A 24,924-nucleotide genomic window follows, 5' to 3' on the forward strand; every position below is an offset into this window, starting at 1 on the left:
CAGTACCTTCAAATGTGTAGAGACAGTTTCAAGAGTGGACGGGACACCTGCTAGATAGGACCTGGACATCCATTTGCTCTAACTGAATATAATAGAACATAACTGAATATAATACAATAGAATGTAATAGAAATATAATAAAATAGAACAATTGTTACCGGAAATGACCAAACAGACACAGACCGTTAATGGACATTAAAGATGACGCTCTACATACATACTATACAGTGGGCTGTTGATCTCGTGTCACACAGAGGGACGTGCGGTACTCATTTCAAATAAAACAACGTGGTTGTGGCCCTGACCACGTTCCACCGCTAGGGGTTACTGTTTGCTGCTGTTTCCAACTCAATGTTTTCATCCCTCTTGATGTGTGTGGTCCCGTGACTAATTTCATTGGGACCTTGCAGGACAAATTTATTGATGTTTCCTGCTTCGAGCTGCCACTTGACAGAAGCTCAGAATGTTAGTAGAAAGTACAGGCTGTGACTTTGAATTTTCCTCCTAAATAATTGAGTGAAACTCACCGGATTTTGCTCAATTTTTTACTGACACATTCCTTTGCCTTCAGCGCGACACGCCATTGAAGTTAGTTGGATTAAAAGCCCGACAAAATAAGGTAAATTCACACGTCTACTTTTCTGTACTGTTGTCGTGCAGGATCTTTGCAACAACGATTATCATGTGCCTTCCAAACTTTGAGCCATCTACAGCCATAAAACAGTTGAAAATTGTAATTACATAACTTTTTCTTCAGCTACAACTGTCTGTAACTTAAAGTATAAACAAAACGTCCAGCTCTCTCTCTCTCTCAAAAGTTATTCAACTAAGAAACGAAACTTTTTTTAATCCTGTTCTTTCCCTTATGTCTCTGTCTGTTCATCGAACATCCTCATGTTTGCTTTAACTTCCTTTCCACGGCCAGTTAGGCAATGGGAAGACATGTCGGTGTACTTTTCCACTTGTAATTTCACGTGAGTGTTCCATGTTGAGACTTCAGTCTTGTTATGGGACTGTATTTCTTTACAGTAGTAGATTAACTATAGGTTACAATGTAACCACTAGTTAGGCTATAGCAGGAATGTGGAAGTGTGCGTAGGTGCAGAGCCATGCAATTGTGTAACAAGAAAAGCAGGGTGTTCTCTGCGGGTATTGTATCTGGTCATTTCCATGTAAAAGGACCCATGAGCACCAGCATGTGAAGTTCATAGGAGTATGTCAAATGAAAGTTAAGTCTATATATTTGTTAAATTAAGGCATATACATTTTTCAACCATTTTCCATCCTACAAATTTGTTATAAACGAATGCTTTGATTTCTGAGCAAACAGATGGAAAATATATACCAGAAAAAGTCTTAAAAGGTATTAGAAATGCATCAAAACACAATAATGTTGAAGTAAAGACCTCTGCCAACTAATATCAACACTTACAGTATGTTTAGTTTTGGATACATTTTTATGCCTTCTGGAATTGCCCATCTCCTGTTTGCCATCTATCCCTGGTCTATGTGAAACAAACCAACCATAAGAGTAAGCTTCTTTAAGCTACAACATAACCATGAATGAGGGGGTGGCAGGAAACACACCCTAAAATGACTGCTGTGTGTCTCAATGACTGCACCAGTCTCAATACAACAATGTCAGTTCTAGATTTTGAGACATTCATAATTCAACGGTTAGGCCTATTTGCAGATTAAATGCTCCAGCGTCCAAATACTGTAGTTTCACTCATCAAGTTATTTTCTGTTAGTTCTCAGTGGTGCTGTTTACAGCCATACTTCCCAAGCCCGAGAAGTAGAGTTAAGAGGAGAAGTTATGTGAGTGTGTAGTAGTAGTACTGAGTTCCTCTGCCAGTTGTGGCCAGCCAGCCACAGTTGTGTTTGTTAACAACGGAGGTTTGAGGCGTCTGGACTGGACTGCTGGTTAGGCATTAGTCCATATGCTGTCTCGCACATGCTAGGTAGACTGGGTTCAGTCTCACACTTCCTTTTTTTAGAGAAAGCTTTGTCATGATCAATTCCTCCCTGGGAGAATGTTTGTTTATTGTAGATGAGTGTCTCTGTGCTAATTTATAGCCCACAGGCTAACAGTAGCGTAGTTGGTCCTTTAGAAATAATCCATACTGTTGCATAACAAATATATCTCTCACCAATTAAACAACACATAGGCCTATCCATAAAGACAACTATTAAAAAAGCTCAGTAAAGCCAAATGCCTATTTCCATGGCCATCCTTGTACTGCATTTCCATACTTCCATACCAGCAGAAAAGAGGACACCCCTGTTTAGTCAGGCTATGTCCCCCAATGTCTACAGCAGCTGACTAGGTTCACGGCTCGCCTGGTTGGTCTTTCACTTCTGCTTATCAAGAGGTTCCTGACCTCTAGGTCTAACTGCTGACAAGACTCTCCTACAAATAATGCCATTCAGGTTGTTCAACATCCTCAGAGGATTTCCACAGGCAAGAATGTGTGTGTTTGAACAAACCAGGAAGAGGGCTATTTTTGATAGTAACATATTTGAGCTTGTCAGCACAAGTTAATTCAAGCCCAGTGTTGTAACTAGGCGTGCAACATCTGGCGATCAGCATTGAATGTGTTTTTGTTTTGTTGAATGTGAGGATACATTTTCTGTTTGATGTTAGTGACCTAAACCCCCTGAACACGAACTTAAGGTCTACTTTCCCCTTATGTGATTGTTCTTGTGATATGGGTTTGAGGGTGCGGATTGGTCAGGACTTTATGTTCTGCATTCCAAATGAAGGAGTATGCTATAGCTTAGGCTGATGATAGCTTATTTCTCATTTGAACAAAAGTATTTCTGGAATGTTAAAAAGCGGTTCTGCCTCTTGATGCCCAGTCATTTTGCCATGCTTGCATGATTTGAATTTGAAACAAGCCCAGTGGGAGAATATTTGTTTATAATATCCCAGTCAAGCCTATGGGCTCTCTGCTCTGCTCTCTGTGGGTGTGGTGGGATGGGGGTTTGGAACTGAAGGTCTCTCAGTTGCACTTGTGCATTTTAAGAGGCTTTCTCCCTTGATGTCTTTACTACTACGTGAGTTGAATTAGATCTCTGTCAAGACATTCAGTACAGCACAGTTAACTGGGACCTGTTGAATTAGATCTCTGTCAAGACATTCAGTACAGCACAGTTAACTGGGTCCTGTTGAATTAGATCTCTGTCAAGACATTCAGTACAGCACAGTTAACTGGGACCTGTTGAATTAGATCTCTGTCAAGACATTCAGTACAGCACAGTTAACTGGGTCCTGTTGAATTAGATCTCTGTCAAGACATTCAGTACAGCACAGTTAACTGGGACCTGTTGAATTAGATCTCTGTCAAGACATTCAGTACAGCACAGTTAACTGGGTCCTGTTGAATTAGATCTCTGTCAAGACATTCAGTACAGCATAGTTAACTGGGACCTGTTGAATTAGATCTATGTCAAGACATTCAGTACAGCCCAGTTAACTGGGACCTGTTGAATTAGATATTTCTGTCAAGACATTCAGTACGACACAGTTAACTGGGACCTGTTGAAATAGATCTTTCTGTCAAGACATTCAGTACAGCACAGTTAACTGGGTCCTGTTGAATTAGATCTCTGTCAAGACATTCAGTACAGCATAGTTAACTGGGACCTGTTGAATTAGATCTATGTCAAGACATTCAGTACAGCCCAGTTAACTGGGACCTGTTGAATTAGATCTATGTCAAGACATTCAGTACAGCCCAGTTAACTGGGACCTGTTGAATTAGATATTTCTGTCAAGACATTCAGTACAGCACAGTTAACTGGGACCTGTTGAATTAGATCTCTGTCAAGACATTCAGTACAGCACAGTTAACTGGGACCTGTTGAATTAGATCTCTGTCAAGACATTCAGTACAGCACAGTTAACTGGGACCTGTTGAAATAGATCTTTCTGTCAAGACATTCAGTACAGCACAGTTAACTGGGACCTGTTGAAATAGATCTTTCTGTCAAGACATTCAGTACAGCACAGTTAACTGGGACCTGTTGAATTAGATCTCTGTCAAGACATTCAGTACAGCACAGTTAACTGGGAACTGTTGTGTGAGAGCGAGCCAGCATGTTGTAGCCTACACTGAGCACCGAGCACAGAATGGCAAGGTCTGAAAGAAATGACTTAACATGCTAGCTGACCTCACTATGAAACAAAGGACAAGTCACAGCGTCACGCCACCAAACAAAGAGCTTTGTTTCCAACAGGAAAACAGACATGACACGACCAGCAAGTAACCAGCACAGGGCTTGACATGAACTTTACTTGTCTGAAAGCTCAAGTCACTTGTCCACCTAAAATAAAATACAAATTCTGTAACACCGTGGGCCAAAAAGGTGACTGAAAATGGTGTTGTATGATGCAAGGAACCACTTCACAAAATAACCTTCATTATTGTCACTGGTATTGTTAAAAACGAAAAGCTGAAATGTCTTGAGTCAATAAGCATTCAACCCCTCTGTTATGGCAAGCCTAAATAAGTTCAGGAGTAAAAATGTGCTTAACAAGTCACATAATAAGTTGCATGGACTGCAATAAGTGTTAAACATGATGTTTGAATGACTACCTGATCTCTGTACCCCACACATACAATTATCTGTATGGTTCCTCAGTCGAGCAGTGAATTTCTAAAACAGATTCAACCACAAAGACCAGGGAGGTTTTCCAATGCCTCGCAAAGAAGGGCACCTATTGGTAGATGGGTAAAAAAATAAAATAATCAGACATTGAACATTTAATGTCGAGCCCTGCAGCATATCAACATTAACACATTTTAACATGAAGAAAATACATTTGAGGTGGCATTTGTAATTTCTCCATATTGTTTCAAGGCATCGATAGACTTTGATTCTATTTTCTCAATAAGGTCTTAAAGGTGATTTCCATATAGGCTACTACTACCTCTCTAGAGTGTTCACTACAATGGACCTTATTCCTGTCTTGGGGATCCCACTGGGCAGCTTCCTACAGGTCTCCACCTAGCCTGTGTGCTTCAAACTCCAAAGAACCAGCGGAAGGTTATCTATAAATACCTCCAGTCCTCCATGCTGTGACAGGAGCCAGGGAGAATGTCACAGACCCAGCGTGCGTGTGAGTGTGTGTGTGGGGCGAGCGGGTGTGTGTGTGTGGGGCGAGCGGGTGTGTGTGTGTGGGGCGAGCGGGAGTGTGTGTGGGGCGAGCGGGAGTGTGTGTGGGGCGAGCGGGTGTGTGTGTGGGGCGAGCGGGAGTGTGTGTGGGGCGAGCGGGAGTGTGTGTGGGGCGAGCGGGTGTGTGTGTGGGGCGAGCGGGTGTGTGTGTGTGGGGCGAGCGGGAGTGTGTGTGGGGCGAGCGGGAGTGTGTGTGGGGCGAGCGGGTGTGTGTGTGGGGCGAGCGGGTGTGTGTGTGTGGGGCGAGCGGGTGTGTGTGTGTGGGGCGAGCGGGTGTGTGTGTGTGGGGCGAGCGGGTGTGTGTGTGTGGGGCGAGCGGGAGTGTGTGTGGGGCGAGCGGGAGTGTGTGTGGGGCGAGCGGGAGTGTGTGTGGGGCGAGCGGGAGTGTGTGTGGGGCGAGCGGGAGTGTGTGTGGGGCGAGCGGGAGTGTGTGTGGGGCGAGCGGGAGTGTGTGTGGGGCGAGCGGGTGTGTGTGTGGGGCGAGCGGGAGTGTGTGAGCTGTAAGTGAGAAGAGGAGGAGAGTGAAGAGGAGGAGAGTGAGGTCATGCAGCTCTGGGTCCATCTGTTTGGAGAGAGGGTCTGAAGAGAGGATGGGGGAGGAACATATAGTAGGTGATGTGGGGATGAGGTGAGGTGGATAGTATTGAAAGTGGTGAGATGAGGTGGATGGTAGTGAAAGTGGTGAGGTAGAGAGGTGGATAGTATTGAAAGTGGTGAGATGAGGTAGAGAGGTGGATAGTAGTGAAAGTGGTGAGAGAGAGAGAGGTGGATAGTAGTGAAAGTGGTGAGATGAGGTGGATAGTAGTGAAAGTGGTGAGATGAGGTATAGAAGTGGATAGTAGTGAAAGTGGTAAGGTAGAGGGGTGAAAGTGGTGAGATGAGGTAGAGAGGTGGATAGTATTGAAAGTGGTGAGGTAGAGAGGTGGATAGTATTGAAAGTGGTGAGATGAGGTAGAGAGGTAGATAGTAGTGAAAGTGGTGAGATGAGGTAGAGAGGTGGATAGTAGTGAAAGTGGTGAGGTAGAGAGGTGGATAGTATTGAAAGTGGTGAGATGAGGTAGAGAGGTGGATAGTAGTGAAAGTGGTGAGATGAGGTAGAGAGGTGGATATTATTGAAAGTGGTGAGATGAGGTAGAGAGGTGGATAGTAGTGAAAGTGGTGAGATGAGGTAAAGAGGAGGATAGTAGTGAAAGTGGTGAGGTAGAGAGGTGGATAGTATTGAAAGTGGTGAGATGAGGTAGAGGTGGATAGTAGTGAAAGTGGGGAGGTGAGAGAGAGAGAGGTGGATAGTAGTGAAAGTGGTGAGATGAGGTGGATAGTAGTGAAAGTGGTGAGATGAGGTAAAGAGAGATGGATAATAGTGAGGTATGAGGTAAAGAATTGAACAGAACAGAGTGGGCGTATAGGCCAAGTAGAAAGTGGGAGACAGAGAGCATGGAGAGACTAGAGGGGGTGTGTAGCAGGGGGAGGTGTAGGAGCGTAGCCTAATGTCTGTCTTTCCCGGATGAGGTTGCCTGCTGTGAGGCTGTTGATGTTGCTGCTCACAGACCACAGTGTGCTTCCTCCTCTGTCACGCTAGCAGCTACAACCAACAACTCCCTCCACAACTGCTGAGAATATGTGCTCTGCAATCAGCTCCACGCAAGGATCAACATATGAGGGCTAAGCTTGGGGTTTATTCAGGTGGCTGAAACGTTAAGAGGGTTGTAGGTAGAAATGTAACATGATAGAGCAGGTATGCTCATTCTCTCATATGGAATAGAGTGCAGTATCCTTTCTCTCTAGTACATTTCTATCTATACTGAACAAAAATATAAATGCAATATGTAACGTTTTGGTCCCATGTTTCATGAGTTGAAATAAAAAAATCCCCAAAGTTTTCCATATGCACAAAAACATTATTTCTCTCAAATGTTGTGCTCAAATTTGTTTACATCCCTGTTAGTGAGCATTTCTCCTTTGCCAAGATATGCCACACCTGTCAGCTGGATGGATTATCAAGAAGCTGATTAAACAGCATGATAATTACACAGGTGCACCTTGTGCTGGGGACAATAAAGGCCACTTTGAAAATGTGCAGTTTTGTCACACAACACAATTCCACAGATGTCTCAAGTTTTGAGCGAGCGTGAAATTGGCATGCTGACTGCAGGAATGTCCACCAGAGCTGTTGCCAGATAATTTAATGTTCATTTCTCTACCATAAGCCGCCGCCAACATTGTTTTAGAGAATTTGGCAGTACGCCTAATGCATTTATTTCAATTGACTGATTTCCTTATATGAACTGTAACTCTGTAAAATCTTTGAAATTGTTGCGTTTGTATATTTTTGTTCAGTGTATAATCTCTCATCTCTTGTCCACAGAACTGAACCAGGATGGGGATGGTCCAGTCGTCCACGTGAGCTCTGTCCAGGACCGGACGCTGTGGAAGAGTGCTGAGAGGCTTGACCTCTGACCTACGCTTTGACCTCAATCCTCTGAACTCTGACTGCTTCAGCTCAGGATGGAGGAGCAGTCCAGCTTCCCCAATGTCAGCATCCCCTGCTACAATGAGCAGAGGGACAAGAAGAAGCGCTACACTGTGAGTAATGAGTATAGTGTTGCTGTGGCAACGGCTGTTCAACAGGCTGTATTACAGACTGCAGTATAGACTTTATACAGACTGGTTATTTGAGATCGTTTATTATCAGTAGAAAGTAGGGCACCGAAGTATTTTGTCTAGGTCTATACTAAAATGTGTTTTCCCCCACATTTGTCCAGGTTTACAAAGTGATGGTCAACGTAGGAAGACATGAGTGGTTTGTCTTCAGGCGATACGCAGAGTTTGACAAGCTCTACAACACAGTAAGTGGAAGTGTTACTGTGTGATAAATACATGTTGTCGTAAGACTCCAGGCTTCCTTTCTTACTCAACCTTTTCACCAGAGATCCGCTGACTAAACTGGGCAAAGCTCGATTTTGATAAAAATAGAATCCGTTATCTTATCGGATGCTTTAGCTTTTGGTCACTCAGTATTTTTCAGACTGTGAGTGGGGATTTGTGTGTAGTTGATATTTAGAAAATCAGGTAATTCAACTCTCATAATTGGGAGAGTGAAGGTAGAGATGGAGAGGAATTTGGTCCCTATGACATCTATTTTTATATATCCTTTATATAATCTGATTTGTCTGTCTTTTTTTTGATGCAGTTGAGAAAACAGTTTCCATCTTTGAACTTGAAAATCCCAGCCAAGAGAATATTTGGGGACAACTTTGACCCAGGTACTGTATTGATTGATTAAAAGTTGTCTGATAAAAGTACAGTATACTACCTGTAACTGCACTCTATTATAACAATTTATTTAGTAGATCAGAATTCAATACAGACCCCTATGTTCTCCTGATGACCTTCAGCCCATTATTTTGTTTTATTTAAATTGTAAACAAATTAGCTCATTTGGGTATGACAAACTGGATTACAGATGACATGAAACCACACCAGACAAAATTAGCATTATATGTGCTTGTGTGTCTTGTCTGTAAATTGTCTTTCATTTGTGATACAGGGTCAATATCAAATATACTATTTATAAAATTGTCAATTTATTTTCTTAGAGTTTATCAAGCAAAGAAGAACAGGTTTACATGAGTTCATTCAGAGACTGGTCTCACATCCTCAGCTCAGTAGCCAGTAAGTATTCTATAACTGATCAACTAGCTAAATAAGTTATTGAATTAAATTGCAAATAAACCAAATCGATCTGCCTCACTTTATGCATGTGTGAAGCCCCCTAAGTAGGAAGTTACCCCTAGAAACTAATCTAAGGTCAGTTTTGTGTTTCTTCCCCTAATGGTTACAGTTCTCCCTAATGGTTACGGTTAGGATCTGGGGATGATGATTAGCTCCGAAGGGAGTATATGTAATCCTATCGTATCATGGCGGTATCTCCTGTGCAGTGTTGGGATTTGTTACTTGAAAAAGTAAATATTACTTGTTACATTTAGCAAAAGTAACATGTTACTTTACAATATTACTTTGTGTGGAAAGTAACACGTTATATTACTTTCTGTTACTTTCTGACCGTTTGTTTGACTGTCGGAGGGAGCAAGGCGAGCCGCTCTACCAAAAATATGCTACTTACTAACTCAGGTTGGATCACTAGTTTCTCCTTTCATCTGTGGCAATGCTTTCCTCTACAAGTTCTGCGCTATCATATGGGCTGCTTAATTAGCCATATACTGTAAGCCAAAGATCTGTACAGATTTCCTATCTTTTCATTCAAAATCTTTATCTGGAGCCGCCAGTTATGGTTTTAGACAGCACGTACACCGACCCATAGAGATGTATAGAGGGTCACTTGCCACTAGATGGGGAAAGCTATCACAGACGTGATGAATGGCAAAAATCAACATTTCAAGTTTCAAAGTTTATTCGTCACATGCACAGGATGTAAAACATGACAGTGTAATTCTTACCTTGAGAGCTCTTTCCCAACAATGCAGTGATAATAATAACATAGATAATAATAGAAAATATAATAAAAATATATTTTATGTATTTATTTTTACACACAAGAACTACGATGTAAGTTGGAGACACGACAATGCAAGTACATACACAAGTCAATGCCAGTACCTTATTCAATATGCAGAGGTACTGGAGTAGTTGAGGTGGGTTTATACATTAAATGGAGACAGCTGTCGTGACAGCCTTTCTCCGCTCGCTAGACAGCTAAATGAGGAAACAAGTTGAGATCGGATCAAGGAAACACGCACCCGGTAAAGATATGATTCTGAAAGTAACACGCGTTAGTTGACAAAGTAACTGTAATAATATTACCCAATTTGAAAAGTAACATGTTACTTTACTCCGTTACTCAAAGTAATCAGATTACGTAATGCATTACTTTTGTGACACGTTACCCCCAACACTGCTCCTGACCCAGTGATGTTTAACATGGAGTCTAAAAGCAGTGCTCTTCTAACAGCAGTGGCTTTGTGTATGTCTCAGTCAGACCCCTAACATGTGACCACTCTGCCCCTCTCTCTCTCACTATCTGATAGGCCTGATGTCAGAGCATTCCTGCAGATGGACAAATCTCAAAACTTCTCAGACGCATCCGAGGACGAAGATGACAAGGTAGATGATGACAGGACAGTATGATGTCTGTGGGAAGGAGATATGACTGTTGTTTTATAGATTGAGTTGTCACGTCTTGAAACTGAAGAAATGTGTCACATATGGCCTTGAGGGAGCATTGAACAACATCTCTGCTCTGATACAGCATGAATGAGTACTTGATTAAGTATTCTATGTATTGGATATTGTATTGTCAATGTGTGATCACTTATTCCATTCTACAACGATAACGCAGCAGTGTACAGTATTGTCATTTGAGACTTCCTGGTAGAATAAAGATTTAGACTCTATGGCCTCGCTTATGTAGAGTACCAGTCAAAAGTTTGGACACACCTACTCATTCAAGGGTTTTTCTTTCTTTTTTACAATTTTCAACAGTGAAGATATCAAAACTATGAAATAACACATATGGAATCATGTAGTAACCAAAAAAGTGTTAAACAAATCAAAATATATTTTATATTTGAGATTCTTCAAAGTAGCCACCCTTTGCCTTGATGACAGATTTGCAAACTCTTGGCATTCTCTCGACAACCTTCATGAGGTAGTCACCTGGAATGCATTTCAATGAACAGGTGTGCCTTGTTAAAAGTTAATGTGTGGAATTTATTTCCTTCTTAATGCGTTTGAGCCAATCAGTTGTGTTGTGACAAAGTAGGGGTGGTATACAGAATTTATTTCCTTCTTAATGCGTTTGAGCCAATCAGTTGTGTTGTGACAAAGTAGGGGTGGTAAAATACCAAGTCCATATTATGGCAAGAACAGCTCAAATAAGCAAAGAGAAACGACAGTCCATCATTACTTTAAGACATGGTCAGTTAATCCGGAAAATGTCAAGAACTTTGAAAGTTTCTTCAAGTGTAGTCGCAAAAACCATCAAGCGCTATGATGAAACTGGCTCTCATGAGGACCGCCACAGGAAAGGAAGACGCAGAGTTACCTCTGCTGCAGAGGATATGTTCATTAGAGTTACCAGTCTCAGAAATTGCAGCCCAAATAATTGCTTCACAGAGTTCAAGTAACAGACACATCTCAACATTAACTGTTCAGAGGAGACTGCGTGAATCAGGCCTTTATGGTCGAATTGCTGCAAAGAAACCACTACTAAAGGACACCAATAAGAAGAAGATACTTGCTTGGGCCAAGAAACACAAGCAATGGACATTAGACCAGTGGAAATCTGTCCTTTGGTCTGATGAGTCCAAATTTGAGATTTCTGGTTCCAACCGCCGTGTCTTTGTGAGACACAGAGTAGGTGAACGGATGATCTCTGCATGTGTGGTTCCCACCGTGAAGCATGGAGGAGGAGGTGTGATGGTGTGGGGGTGCTTTGCTGTTGACACTGTCTGTGACGTATTTAGAATTCAAGGCACACTTAACCAGTATGGCTACCACAGCATTCTGCAGCGATACGCCATCCCATCTGGTTTGCACTTAGTGGGACGATATCATTTGTTTTTTAATAGGACAATGACCAAACACACCTTCAGGCTGTGTAAGGGCTATTTGACCAAGAAGGAAAGTGATGGAGTGCTGCATCAGATGACCTGGCCTCCACAATCACCCGACCTCAACCCAATTGAGATGGTTTGGGATGAGTTGGACCGCAGAGTGAAGGAAAAGCAGGCAACAAGTGCTCAGCATATGTGGGAACTCGTTCAAGACTGTTGGAAAAGCATTCCAGGTGAAGCTGGTTGAGAGAATGCCAAGAGTGTGCAAAACTGTCATCAAGGCAAAGGGTGGCTACTTCGAAGAATCTAAAATCTTAAATATATTTTGATTTGTTTAACACTTTTTTTGGTTACTACATTATTCCATATGTGTTATTTCATAGTTTTCATGTCTTCACTATTATTCTACAATGTAGAAAATAGTAAAAATTAAGAAAAACCCTTGAATGAGTAGGTGTGTCCAAACTTTTGACTGGTACTGTATGTCTGCGTTTTTAACCTAGATCATCTGTTCTCTCTCTGATTTACAGAACAGCTCTACCTCCAGTAATATTAACCTTGGACCGTCTGGAAATCCACAGTAGGTTACACAGTCTCACGTTGAATTGAGGCCTGCAGATATTTCTGTTGTAAATGTGTGTGTATTCTGGATGTATTTTTCCTCTAAGTAACCTTTGCAGGCCTTATCATAGACATTCATTTGTTAAAAAAATATATTTCTAAATACTTTCACTTATTTTGTTTGCTTACCTTTTTTGTTTTCCACATTTCAGTGCAAAGCCCACAGACTTTGACTTTCTCAAAGTCATCGGAAAGGGGAGCTTTGGAAAGGTATGTGATTATGCATAATTCAGTATATGTATATTACAGCCACTTTGAATGTCTTTGGTCCAGTGTTTAATTTCGTCAACAAAAATGGTGACTAAAGTATTATTCAAACACTTATTTTTCAGTGGCAATTGCCGAGACTATAACTGACTAAATAGTCCCCCCAAAAAACTATAACTAAACAAAAATAATTTGGACTAAAATGAGACGAGACAAAATGATCTCTGTGACTAAAATATGACTGCTGAGTGGACTAAACAAGAGTTTTTGGAGAGATTGAGTGATAAGCACAATGAATATTAGCAGCACAGATGTGCAGCGCATCTGTCCAGCAGTAGGAAGGAGGCGCCACACCCAGCACAAACAGCCTACATCAGCTGGTGAGCTGCGGGGGAGCAAGCGATGAGTGTGGGCAGACAGGCACCACTTCAGCTCCGCCTCCGATAATACACATCACGCAGGTGACTCTCTTGCTTCCCTGTAGCTAACCAGTCACCACCAGCCTTCTAGTTAGCTACCCTTTGCCTGGTTAAGAAACACAAACTGCTTTACAAAATTAAAAACAATAGCAGCATTGAGTTTAATAGTAAAACAACAGTCTAGCTATGTTTTTCTCTCTCTTGAGGTTAGAAAAGTAGGCTGTCTTTGAATTTGTAGTCTCGCTTAACCCTCCTGCTTTCCCCACTGCATTTCATAGCCAGGTTCTGAATCAGGTTCTGTAGCCAAGTCTCCCTCTTTTCCTCAGAGAAAACGTCTTTATTCTAGCCCGTATAACCCATAATACTGGCACTAGGTATATATTTGTTTGTGCATTGGCGGGTCACATTTTACATTTATAAAGCGTATTGTGGGCCGTTCTAAAGCTAGGCAACTTGCGTACCAGACCTTTAACCATTTTAATAGGCTACACCTTGTTCAGCCATGTTACCTCATTAGCTAGCTATAGCTAACAACCTGAGGCGCGTTCAGCAGGACGCAACATTTTGGAACTTCAGATAAAAATATGATATGTAGAACAAACATGCCTCTCTGACATGTTGAATAAGGAATAATGTTTGCTCTATTCATGGAATTTTTATCTGCAACGTTTGAGAACGTTTTGTAACTGAACGTGGCCCTGGTAACATTACCAGTAGCCTGCTGAACGTGGCCCTGGTAACATTACCAGTAGCCTGCTGAACGTGGCCCTGGTAACATTACCAGTAGCCTGCTGAACGTGGCCCTGGTAACATTACCAGTAGCCTGCTGAACGTGGCCCTGGTAACATTACCAGTAGCCTGCTGAACGTGGCCAGTAGCCTATATGCAGACATTTGTTGGCACAGAAAGAAAGGAAAATGGATAGCAAACAATTTATTGACTACATTTCTCCACACTACACTATATCTGACTGGGTAAATAACTTTATTTTGAGTTAATATGGACCCAGAGACTCCGACTTGAGCACGAGCACAGGGACTCGGAATTCAGCCATAGGGACTCATGACTCGACCATTAGTGACTCGGACTTGGACTCGGACTCTAGCACAGGGGACTGGATTCAGACTCGAGGTTTAGTGACTCGACTACATCACTGGGCGAAGCAGTCATTAGCCCCCGTTCTACTTTTGGACACCAATGTGGCTGTGGCATCTGGAACGTTGATAACAATGTCAATGACGTGATGGAGGTGCAACCCATACTACTTTGCCAATACTTTGCGGCGGCATCTGGTGATTGTACCTCTGTCTCTCTCTCGCTCTCGCTCTCTCTCTCTGTCTCTCTCTCTGTGCTTGTGTGCGTCTGTTTGTTTTGTATGTAATGTGTAATATCCATGTAGGCTGAATTAGGAATTTACATGGCCAGATAATTCTTATATAGTCTTATATGTTTGTCATATTTCTGCAGTTGGGAAGATAATAGGATGTTATGCAGAAGCTCCGAGACAGGATTGTGTCGAGGCACAGATCTGGGTTAGGGTACCAAAAAAATTCTGCAGCATTGAAGTTCCCCAAGAATTGGCCTCCATCATTCTTAAATGGAAGAAGTTTAGAACCACTCTTCCTAGAGCTGGCCGCCCGGCCAAACTGAGCAATCGGGGGAGAAGGGCCTTGGTCAGCGAGGTGACCAAGAACCCGATGGTCACTTTGACAGAGCTCTAGAGTTCCTCTGTGGAGATGGGAGAACCTTCCAGAAGGACAACCATCTCTGCAGCACTCCACCAATCAGACCTTTATGGTAGAGTGGCCAGATGGTCTGCACTCCTCAGTAAAAGGCACATGACAGCCCGCTTGGAGTTTGCCAAAAGGCACCTAAAGGACTCTGACTATGAGAAACAAGATTCTCTGGTCTGATGAAACCAAGATTGAACTCTTTGGCCTGAATGCCAAGCGTCACGTCTGGAAGAAACCTGGCACCATCCCTACGGTGAAGTATGGTGGTGGCAGCATCATGCTGTGGGGATGTTGTTCAGTGGCAGGGACTGGGAGACTAGTCAGGATCGAAGGAAAGATGAACGGAGCAAAGTACAGAGAGATCCTTGATGAAAACCTGTTCCAGAGCGCTCAGGACCTCAGACTGGGGCGAAGGTTCACCTTCCAACAGGGCAACGACCCTAAGCACACAGCCAAGACAACGCAGAAGTGGCTTCGGGACAAGTCTCTGAATGTCCTTGAGTGGCCCAGCCAGAGCCCAGACTTGAACCCGATCAAACATCTCTGGAGAGACCTGAAAATAGTTGTGCAGCGACGCTCCCCATCCAACCTGACAGCGCTTGAGGGGATCTGCAGAGAAGAATGGGAGAAACTCCCCAAATACAGGTGTGTCAAGCTTGTAGTGTCATACCCAAGAAGACTTGAGGCTGTAATCGTTGCCAAAAGTGCTTCAACAAAGTACTGAGTAAAGGGTCTCAATACTTATGTAAATGTCATATTTCATTTTTTTTTTTTTTGCAAAGATTTCTAAAAATCTGTTTTCACTTTGTCATTATGGGGTATTGTGTGTACATTGATGAGGGGGAAAAAACAATTTAATCAATTTTACAATAAGGCTGTAACATAACAAAATTTGGGGTCTGAATACTCTCCGAATGCACTGTATGTTTACTATAGCTTAATGAGGCAATACAAATGTGATGTGACTAAAATGTAAGGCATTTAGTTAACTAAAATGGCCAACTGTTTTTGTCATTTTGACAATAACTAGATGAAATCATTATTCAAATGACAAAAATGTTACTAAGAATGATATTTTAGTAAAAATGAATAAGACTAGATAAAATCTATAAAAAAAGAGTGCCAAAATGAACATTGCTTTTGTCTTCGAGTAGTTCCCGCTAAAGAGAAACTCACAGCAACACAAACAATGAATATTGAAACAATGACGTTTTTAGTTTGCTCTTACAAGTGTGGTAAGGAATGCTGTTTTACTTCTTTGTCTATCAGTAGATGACCTTTCCATTTGGGAAGTGATAGTCTTACAGTTCTGTAATTTCACTGCCTCATTGTTGGTATTGTATTGTCCATGCTGTGGTAACTGGGGGGTTTTAACAGCATACTTTCTCTTCTCTCACCCCCTTGAAGGTTCTCCTTGCAAAACGGAAACTGGATGGGAAGTATTACGCAATCAAGGTCCTGCAGAAAAGGGTCATTCTCAACAGGAGAGAGGTAATTTATTCTGAAGTGTTATTGAATTGGACATTTTTCTTACTCTGTTTCTCAATGTTGGCTACATTATTTCTATGTTCACCCCACTAATACCATTTCTCCTGTTTCCACCAGCAAAAACACATCATGGCGGAGCGCAACGTGCTACTGAAGAACGTAAAACACCCCTTCCTGGTCGGCTTGCATTATTCCTTCCAGACCACAGACAAGTTATACTTTGTCTTGGATTTCGTCAATGGGGGAGAAGTGAGTAGTTTCACTCTTATGAATAATGGAGACACACAGTGTTGAGTCACTGAGCTCAAGGAGGGAAACCCAGAATAGTACAACACAGGAAACCTGCTGAAAATGTCCTTGGGAAATGACCCCTGACCTGAGGGCCAGTGGTGCTAACCTGGGGTTGGAACCAAAATTACTTTCCAATCGTTTCGTTCTGAACAGAACCATTATTTTTTTCGTTCCCTTCTACTGTCCCGAACCAGCAAAATAAAGTTCGGAACCGTTTCGAACCAAAAAAAGTAGGGGTTTATATATTATTTTTTTTTTTACATTTTTAGTTCGACATTAAATTACGAATAGAGCAGCTTGCTATGGAGCGGGTAAATGATTTAATCTATATAGGAAAGTCGTTAAGAGCTAATAGTATTTTGCCGTAACAGCATGGTTTAATCATAATGAGACACACACTGTGCTGCCAGTCACAGTGTAGGGCGCGAGATGCAACTGACATTTTGCAGGTGAGGAGAGATCGAGAGAGGATGGAGGAAGCTTGCCTTGAAGGGCATCTTGTCATGACATGCATTATCTGAATTAGGCCCACAGAATTATACCTACAGAGGAACTTTGAACTTGCGAATTGGTTTAGCCGTGGACCAGAGCTAACGCAACGCTAGCTAGCTAACAAGCTTGTGTGTGCAGCACTAGAACTAAAACACATCTAACCTTTTGTAGTTAATAATTCCAATGTGAAATGTGATAACTATTGTATCGTGTATCTCGCTGGGCAGAAATGTCCGCAATCAATTGGTAAACGCTGATTTACCACCCCAAAATACCCCCGCACAACGTCTATTTGCGCCTCTACCGGATGGAAACTACAAATGTAGATCCTTCAAACACCCCCAAACAGGGAAACAGATTCCAATCAAAGGTGTTATCACGTGCTCCACTAGGGCAGTTATTTATCTTATAACTTGTCCTTCTGGTAAAAATGATGTGGGTAAAATGAAGCGCGAATTAAAAGTAAGAATCTCTGAGCATCGTAGCACCATTAGGTGCAAAAACTCGAAGTACCCAGTTGCGGCCCACTTTTTGGAAGCGAACCACTATTTCGTCCCTTTGCTATATCAGCATCAAACATGTCACCCTCCCTAGGAGAGGGGGTGACCTTGACAATTTATTGTTAAAATGAGAGGCCGCCTGGATCTTTAATTTAAAGACCCTTGCTCTCGTCGGTCTCAACGTAGACTTTGATCTGAAAGCATTCTTTGATTATTGTGTTTTTGCTATCTATTGTAAATGTTTGTTGGCCTATGTAGCCAAATCGTATCTATGATCGTATGTTATTCATTCATGATTTTTTATATGTTCTATTTATATCTGTGAATCAACCAATGAAATCAAGCCACACCTTAAGTGTTCAATAAAAGGAACTGTGTCGTTGGTGGGAGCTGAATTTCCACATCCTGGCCATTAGTGCAACATTGGCCAATGTAACGCCTATAAAAATATTTATTAGCATTTTTATATCATTCTGGGACTGTCAAAAAGAGCCAAAACCAAGAGTGATTCATACAGGATGATTGTAATGTTTCTCTAGCCTTGGCATAATGGCCAGTCTGTATAAATATTTTGAGAGTATTAAAATATTATAAATATTTACAAAAAAAGCTACTGAGGTCTATGGATTTCCCTTAGCCTACAAATCTGGGATCAGGCTATGTGCTTTAGCTAACTCCTCTCATTATCGTTGTCATCAGTTAGATAAACCACTGAATCTGTGTTGCCTTTCCAGTTTTTCCAAGGAGAAGAGGCTAATCTCATAGCTCATGTCATGTTGATGCTAGCACTTAGTTAATCCCCTCAATTTGCTGCTGAGTCAATTGTAATCGTGATGTGGAATTTGCAGACAGGGCAGGAAGTTTGACCCACGGCTCTGTGTCATGACTCTGCTACAATTGTTGTTAGCAACCTGGGCTAAATATCACGCCAAGCTCTTACCATGTCCATTAGTTCACTATGATGTACAGGTAACTGCCAAAATAAAGGACACCCTTGAGTAAATGAGGGATACAAAGTATATTGAAAGCAGGTGCTTCCACACGGGTGTGGTTCCTGAGTTAAGCAATTAAAACATCCACTCATGCTTAGGGTCATGTATAAAAATGCCCAGTTGCCCATTATTTTGGCTACCATGGCTAGAAGAAGAGATCTCAGTGACTTTGAAAGAGGGGTCTCAAAGGAGCATATGGGGTTTAAAGGGTGTGTGTGTCTCAGTCACCAGATCTCAACCCAACTGAACACTTATGGGAGATTCTGGAGTGGCGCCTGAGACAGCGTTTTCCACCACCATGAACAAAACACCAAATTATGGAATTTCTTATGGAAGAATGGTGTCACATCCCTCCATGAGATTTCCAGACACTTGCCAAATCTATGCCAAGGCACATTGAAGCCGTTCTGGTGGCCCAACGCCCTATTAAGACATTTTATGTTGGCGTTTCCTTTATTTTTGGCAGTTACTTTTATTCCTCTGTGGTGTCTAACTGGCACTGTGGCTGTATTCTATGATTCCAGCTTTTCTTCCATCTTCAAAAAGAACGGACCTTTCCGGAACCCAGAGCCAAGTTCTACATCGCAGAAATGGCATGCGCACTGGGCTATCTGCATTCTCTCAACATAGTTTACAGGTACATGGATTGCGTGTATGTACACTGAGTATACAAAACATTAAGAACACCTGCTCTTTCCATTACATAGACTGACCAAGTGAATCCAGGTGAAAGCTATGATCCCTTATTGATGTCACTTGTTAAATCAGTGTAGATGAAGGGGAGGAGACAGGTTAAAGAAGGATGTTTAAGTCTTGAGACATGGATTCTGTATGTGTGCCATTCAGAGGGTGAATGGGCAAGACAAAATATTTAAGTGTCTTTTGAACGGGGTATGGTAGTAGGTGCCAGGCGCACTGGTTTGTGTCAAGAACTGCAATGCTGCTGGGTTTTTCATGCTCAACAGTTTCCTGTGTGTATTAAGAATAGTCCACCATCCAAAGGATGTCCAGCCAAGTTGACACAACTGTGGTAACCATTGGAGTCAACATGGGCCAGCATCCCTGTGGAATGCTTTCAACACCTTGTAGAATCCATGCCCCGACGAATGGAGGCTCTTCTGAGGGCAAAAAGGGATGCAACTCAATATTAGGAAGGTGTTCCTAATGTTTGGTATACTCAGTGTATGCATATGTAATGATGTGTGTGATTAGTAACCTTGCCTGAGCGTGGGCTTTGGCTCAACTAATATTTATTAATTCCATTCTTTTAGATGTGTTGTTGTGAATTGTTAGATACTACTGCACTGTTGGAGCTAGGAACACAAGGGTTTTATTGCACCCGCAATAACATCTGCTAAAGTGTATGTGACCAATAAGATTTGATTTGAATGTTTAACAGACACATTCTAAAGGTTTCCTATGCTGTGAAACAGTTTCCGCATGAACTATCCTGAGTGAGCAATGAACGCAACACACATCCCCTTATCAATTAGTGGGAAAAGTCCAACTTCAAATAGCATCTTTTGTGAAATTCCTGGAACTTTGTGAACATTTGAAGTGTTCCTTTTTTTTAAGCTGTCGGCTGTAGTAATTTTCATGAAGTCCAATGTCACGGTTGCAGCACGTGCATAGTCGTTCATTAACTAACATGTGTTGTTCTTGCTGTTGTCTGTGCCTAAATGTTTGTACCATGTGTTACAGGTTTTAGTTTTTCCATTTATGTTTTGAGGTTGGACTTTAGCACGTAGGGCGCACTGATTGGTGTCACCTCATTAGTCAGTACGTGTTACACCTGTGCTGGTTGCCATCTCGTTAGTGGGAAAACCCCACCTGTTTCGTTTTGGTTGTTGGTGAGTGACTCTTTGTTAGTTCCCGTTCTGTTTGAGTGACGTTTGGTTTTCTTGCTGGGGAACGAAACACATGTTTGTGCTGCTACCATGCTGTGTTGTCTTAGGTCTCTCTTTATGTAGTGTGGTGGTGTCTCTTGTCGTGATGTGTTTTTTGTCCTACATTTAAATGTTTAATCACCCGTTCCCGCAGGAGGCCTTTTGCGTCTTGGTAGGCCGTCATTGTAAATAAGAATTTGTTCTTAATTGACTTGCCTAGTTAAATAAAACACGTGAGGGCAATTTCCCTCAACACAGGTCTGTCCCCCATAGTCCCTCAAGCCATCCTCTTTGCCTGTCGCTTGTTTAGTGTAATGCTGGTTCAGTGACTCGTGTACATTGATATCAACCGGATGCAAATCGCTAAGATTAAAGAAGTAACTTCTCTTTTGATGATTGTTTTGAAATCCTCTGTTGCTCTTCAATTGGCCACTTACCCAGAAGTAGTAAGATAATAGCTCTTGTAATCCATTAAGCACAGTTATATTATCCAATTACAGCGACTTTGATAATGTTCATGAGATGCTTGTTTATTCACAGGGACTTGAAGCCAGAAAATATCCTCCTCGACTTTGAAGTAAGTGTGACATCCTAACTCGTTTGCAGTGCATAAGTAATATGTTCTATATGTGGAGTAGCTTAGGGCTGTATGCAATCAAACCTGCATTAGCAATCTTTTTGCTTACAAAAAACTGCCCTCGCACAAATGGGTCTTGACAACTGAAAGCCTCCTCCCATGAATGTAGTCTACCTGGTATTTTAACATTACCCAAATTAATTATGCATATCAGTTTAACCTCAAGGAAAATTTTTACTTTAGTTTAGCCTTTTCTATACTGAACAAAAATATGTGAATGCTCAGTAAATGTATTCAGTGTTTACTACAAGTCAGTGGAAAAAATTCGGAGATATGAATGTATCAAACCAATCCAATAGGTTGTAAATAAAGCAAGCGTCTGTGTTGAAGCCTAATCCTTCACCAGCTAACACGAACGGCGGTGTCAGTTTCAGTTTAGAAGAGAATGCTTGTGATTTGATTGTTTAACTCATGCGTTTCCTAACCGGCCTTATTGAGACAGTGAGGAAATTGCAAGTGTCCTTAGAGTGCGCTACTCTCTGGCCAAAATTCCACAAAGACAATATATTATTTAGTTCTGACCTGAGGATAGTGGTGGCAAACACTGTCTAAAATTGTCCCTGACTCCCCTTCTTTAAAGGGACATATAGTTTTGACGGACTTCGGATTGTGCAAGGAAGGCATTTCCCAAGCCGAGACGACGAGCACATTTTGTGGGACACCTGAGGTAACGTTGAGCATTTAGTAGGGTAGATGAATACCCCTTTTTGTCCGTGTTTACATGACATGTCACACTTTTAGTGTCAAATCACTAATTATTAACCAAGGAAAGAAAGTGTTTGGAAAGAAAATGGTTAGTAGCGGGAGGAATGAGTGGTTAATATTTTTACATGCCTGTCTCCATTTTAGGTACAGTATACTATGTATAGAATGGGCATGAGTAATGTTTTCCAGGACAGCGTATGTAATAAGACATAATAATAACCTTTTTAATGTCTGGACCACTGTTCTGGATTGACACTGAAAAGGCCTGTCATTGCTAATCTATTTCACTTTCTCCTCTCCCCAGTACCTAGCTCCAGAGGTCCTGAGGAAACAACCGTATGACAACACAGTGGACTGGTGGTGTCTAGGATCAGTGCTCTATGAAATGCTCTTTGGCCTGGTGAGTTACAGTAGTAGACATTTGAACAGGCAAAATATGTACGGTCAGAACGTACCCTTGACATGCTGCCTGATCACACACTGCCTTAACACTAACACACATCTATCTCCCCTCTGTTCCACAGCCTCCGTTCTACAGCAGAGACACCCATGAGATGTATGACAACATCCTTCACAAACCCCTGATGATGCGTCCCGGCGCGTCCAACACGGCCTGGTCCCTCCTGCAGGCTCTACTGGAGAAGGACGGCACACACAGACTGGGCTCCAGAGATGACTTTGTGAGTGGTGACCCTCACAGCATGGCAGTGGCTTTTGGTTTTATGTCACCCATCTCATTTAGTTAGAAAATATTCCAGTGACCCACCATCATATACAAAGTCAGTGTCATGTCATGATGCTGCCCATGTAAGACGTTTTTTTTAATACTCCAGAGACCCACTAAATACACACAATTATCTTCCTGGAAGTCACAGGAGGTTGGTGGCACCTTACTTGGAGAGAACCGGCTCGTGGTAATGAATAGGTGGAATGGTATCAAATACATCAAACCCATGGTTTCCAGGTGTTTGATGCCATTCCATTTGCTCCATTCCGGACATTATTATGAGCTGTTCTCCCCTCAGCAGCCTACTGTGCTAGAAATCCCAAGCTACCATTTATTTAACACAGCAGTATGCCCCATAGTCTCCCAACTGTGACTAGTGTATTGCTGTAGCTGATGGCATCGGACTCCCTCTGGTGGAGAAACATTGTCATGACCAGGAGTTGCTCAACAGCTGTAGTGTCTGGCAGTGTTAATTTCTTCTTGGCAGATGGATTGCATTACATTGCTTTCATCAGTATGAAGTAATAACATTTGCCTTGGTCGTTCTAGAACAGAAATATATAATATCTATTCTCTTTTTTCAGAATGAGATCAAAGCACACAACTTCTTCTCGGCGATCAAGTGGGATGACCTGGAACAGAGAAAGGTTCCACCTCCATTCACTCCCAATGTGGTAAATGTTCTCAGGATTTCATCTTTCTGATGTATGACAACCCACACACACACCAGATGCAACACCAGACCACAAGCATGAATGAACTGATGTTTATGTTTCTTCCTCTTTCCGGTTTTGCAGAATTCTCCTTACGACATCACAAACTTTGATCCAGAATTCACAGACGAGACAGTTCCAAACTCTGTGTGCTATACTGAACATGCCATAGTCAACGCCAGCGTGATGGAGGCTGACGATGCCTTCCTAGGTTTCTCCTACGCACCACCCTCAGACGACTCCTTCCTATGAAAGACCCACTGTGAGGACCTGCCCCAGAGTTCTGTGAAATTGACTTAACCAGGGCTATACACTGACCTTTTTTTACAAGGAGCACGTGTGCACCTAATTTGAAAAATGTTGGCGCACACAAAAATGTAGGAGCACAATGAAAAATATTTTAGGTAATAAAGCTAGAATCCTTCATTCTTCTAGGTGCACTGGTCCCCATAAAAATTCCATGTCGCGCAGCAAAATACTAAGGCGCATATGCGAGCAAAATGGACGCGCTGTAGAGCCTTGGCCTTAACCCAGTATTCTTCTATCCTGGTCCTGGAAATCTACAGGGTATGCAGGCTTTTGTTCCAGCCCAGTAGAGCTTGTTGATTAGTGTATTTAGGCGTGTTAGTGCTGGGCTGGAACAAAGCCTGCACACCCTGTGGGTCTCCAGGATCAGGACTGAAGAACACTGCCTTAACCTGTCCTAATTCTATTGAATAAAAGGGAAGAATTTATATTGTGGATGAACCCATTTTGAGAAAAGGCAAAGTGAGCAGAAGTTGTGATCAGACAGCACTTACGAAAAGGGTTTGGGCTGCAGACTGTGTCAAGAAACCTTTATTTTTACCTAATGATATTTATATAACAGATTGTATTTTAAAGAAATGTCAGCCATCTTTCTTGACGCTTATTTGTTGTTGGCTCATGTCCATTTTGGTCGTTTGTTTGAAGAAAATAGAACATTCACAGTGTCTTCTTGTCTGGGTGGGGGTAAAAAATAAATCCCCAAAATAAAATCCCAAATGTATGTGGGGAGTTGGGATGAAAGCGCTTCCTCAAAATAATTTATGTTCCACTTTTAAAAGACTGGCCTTAATGAAATGACAGTGAACATGTCATTATATTCTTTCAGAACAGCTAAAAGGAATTGTCTCTTCCCTCATCAAAAGATTCTTCATTTTAATTCATCATAAGATCACTGGTTAATTGTATATTTAGTGCTTGCAGTAGGTTTATAGAGGTTCATTGTTAATTTGTATGGGGGGGTCCTCAATGGGGAATACTTAAGAGGTCACTGAATAGTCTTGTGTTGACAGAGGTAATTTCAGTTCATGTTTTTTTTTTGTGTATATATAGACCTTTTCTGTAATGCTCCAGTGACTACTTTGCAAACAGGTGCTACGCCATCTGATTTCTTTCTATGTGGTTTGCTTGCCTGTCTGTATTATAGTTTACAAGCTCTTAATCTTGACTTAATTGACACTCAGCTATTCCTTAGAAATCCTCAACCTCAACCACCAGACTTTAGGATTTTCATACAATTTCTAACAGGCCTCATTGTTCAATACAATGCCTTGGATGTACTGTACAATAAAATAATAATTCAATGAACCAACAACTAGTTTGTGTGTTTTTCGATGTCTTTTTTATTACGGAGATGGGGGGACTTGTCTGTCTATGCCCTAAAGTTGGCGTTGGCGAGCGCAGTTCGAATGTTCAGGTCGCGTGCTAGCTTGACCGTGTGACTCTCTCTTCAGCAAAAG

The 24,924-nt window shown here is 41.9% G+C and overlaps 1 protein-coding gene across 2 annotated transcripts; it reads left to right on the top strand.

The window, feature by feature from the left end:
• The first annotated feature begins 393 nt into the window (after positions 1-393).
• On the top strand, positions 394-24,774 carry LOC311104350 (serine/threonine-protein kinase Sgk3-like). Of its 2 annotated transcripts, none has more exons than XM_084146165.1 (18): positions 394-465; positions 572-619; positions 7,544-7,761; positions 7,941-8,024; positions 8,369-8,441; positions 8,775-8,850; positions 10,224-10,299; positions 12,281-12,330; positions 12,524-12,581; positions 16,138-16,221; positions 16,336-16,467; positions 19,018-19,130; positions 20,920-20,956; positions 21,597-21,683; positions 22,026-22,121; positions 22,246-22,401; positions 23,033-23,122; positions 23,246-24,774. In XM_084146165.1, the coding sequence occupies exons 3-18, from the start codon at positions 7,684-7,686 to the stop codon at positions 23,411-23,413; spliced, it is 1,458 nt and encodes a 485-aa protein (XP_084002291.1). In that variant the 5' UTR covers positions 394-465; positions 572-619; positions 7,544-7,683; the 3' UTR covers positions 23,414-24,774. The 2 variants fall into 2 exon arrangements, 1 of the variants encoding a protein (XP_084002291.1); XR_014610158.1 differs by having other exon boundaries at positions 419-619; positions 23,246-23,728; positions 23,808-24,774.
• Positions 24,775-24,924: the final 150 nt, after the last annotated feature.

This window comes from Coregonus lavaretus, assembly GCF_964263955.1.
Source record: "Coregonus lavaretus genome assembly, chromosome: 2".
Classification (NCBI taxonomy): Eukaryota; Metazoa; Chordata; class Actinopteri; order Salmoniformes; family Salmonidae; genus Coregonus; species Coregonus lavaretus.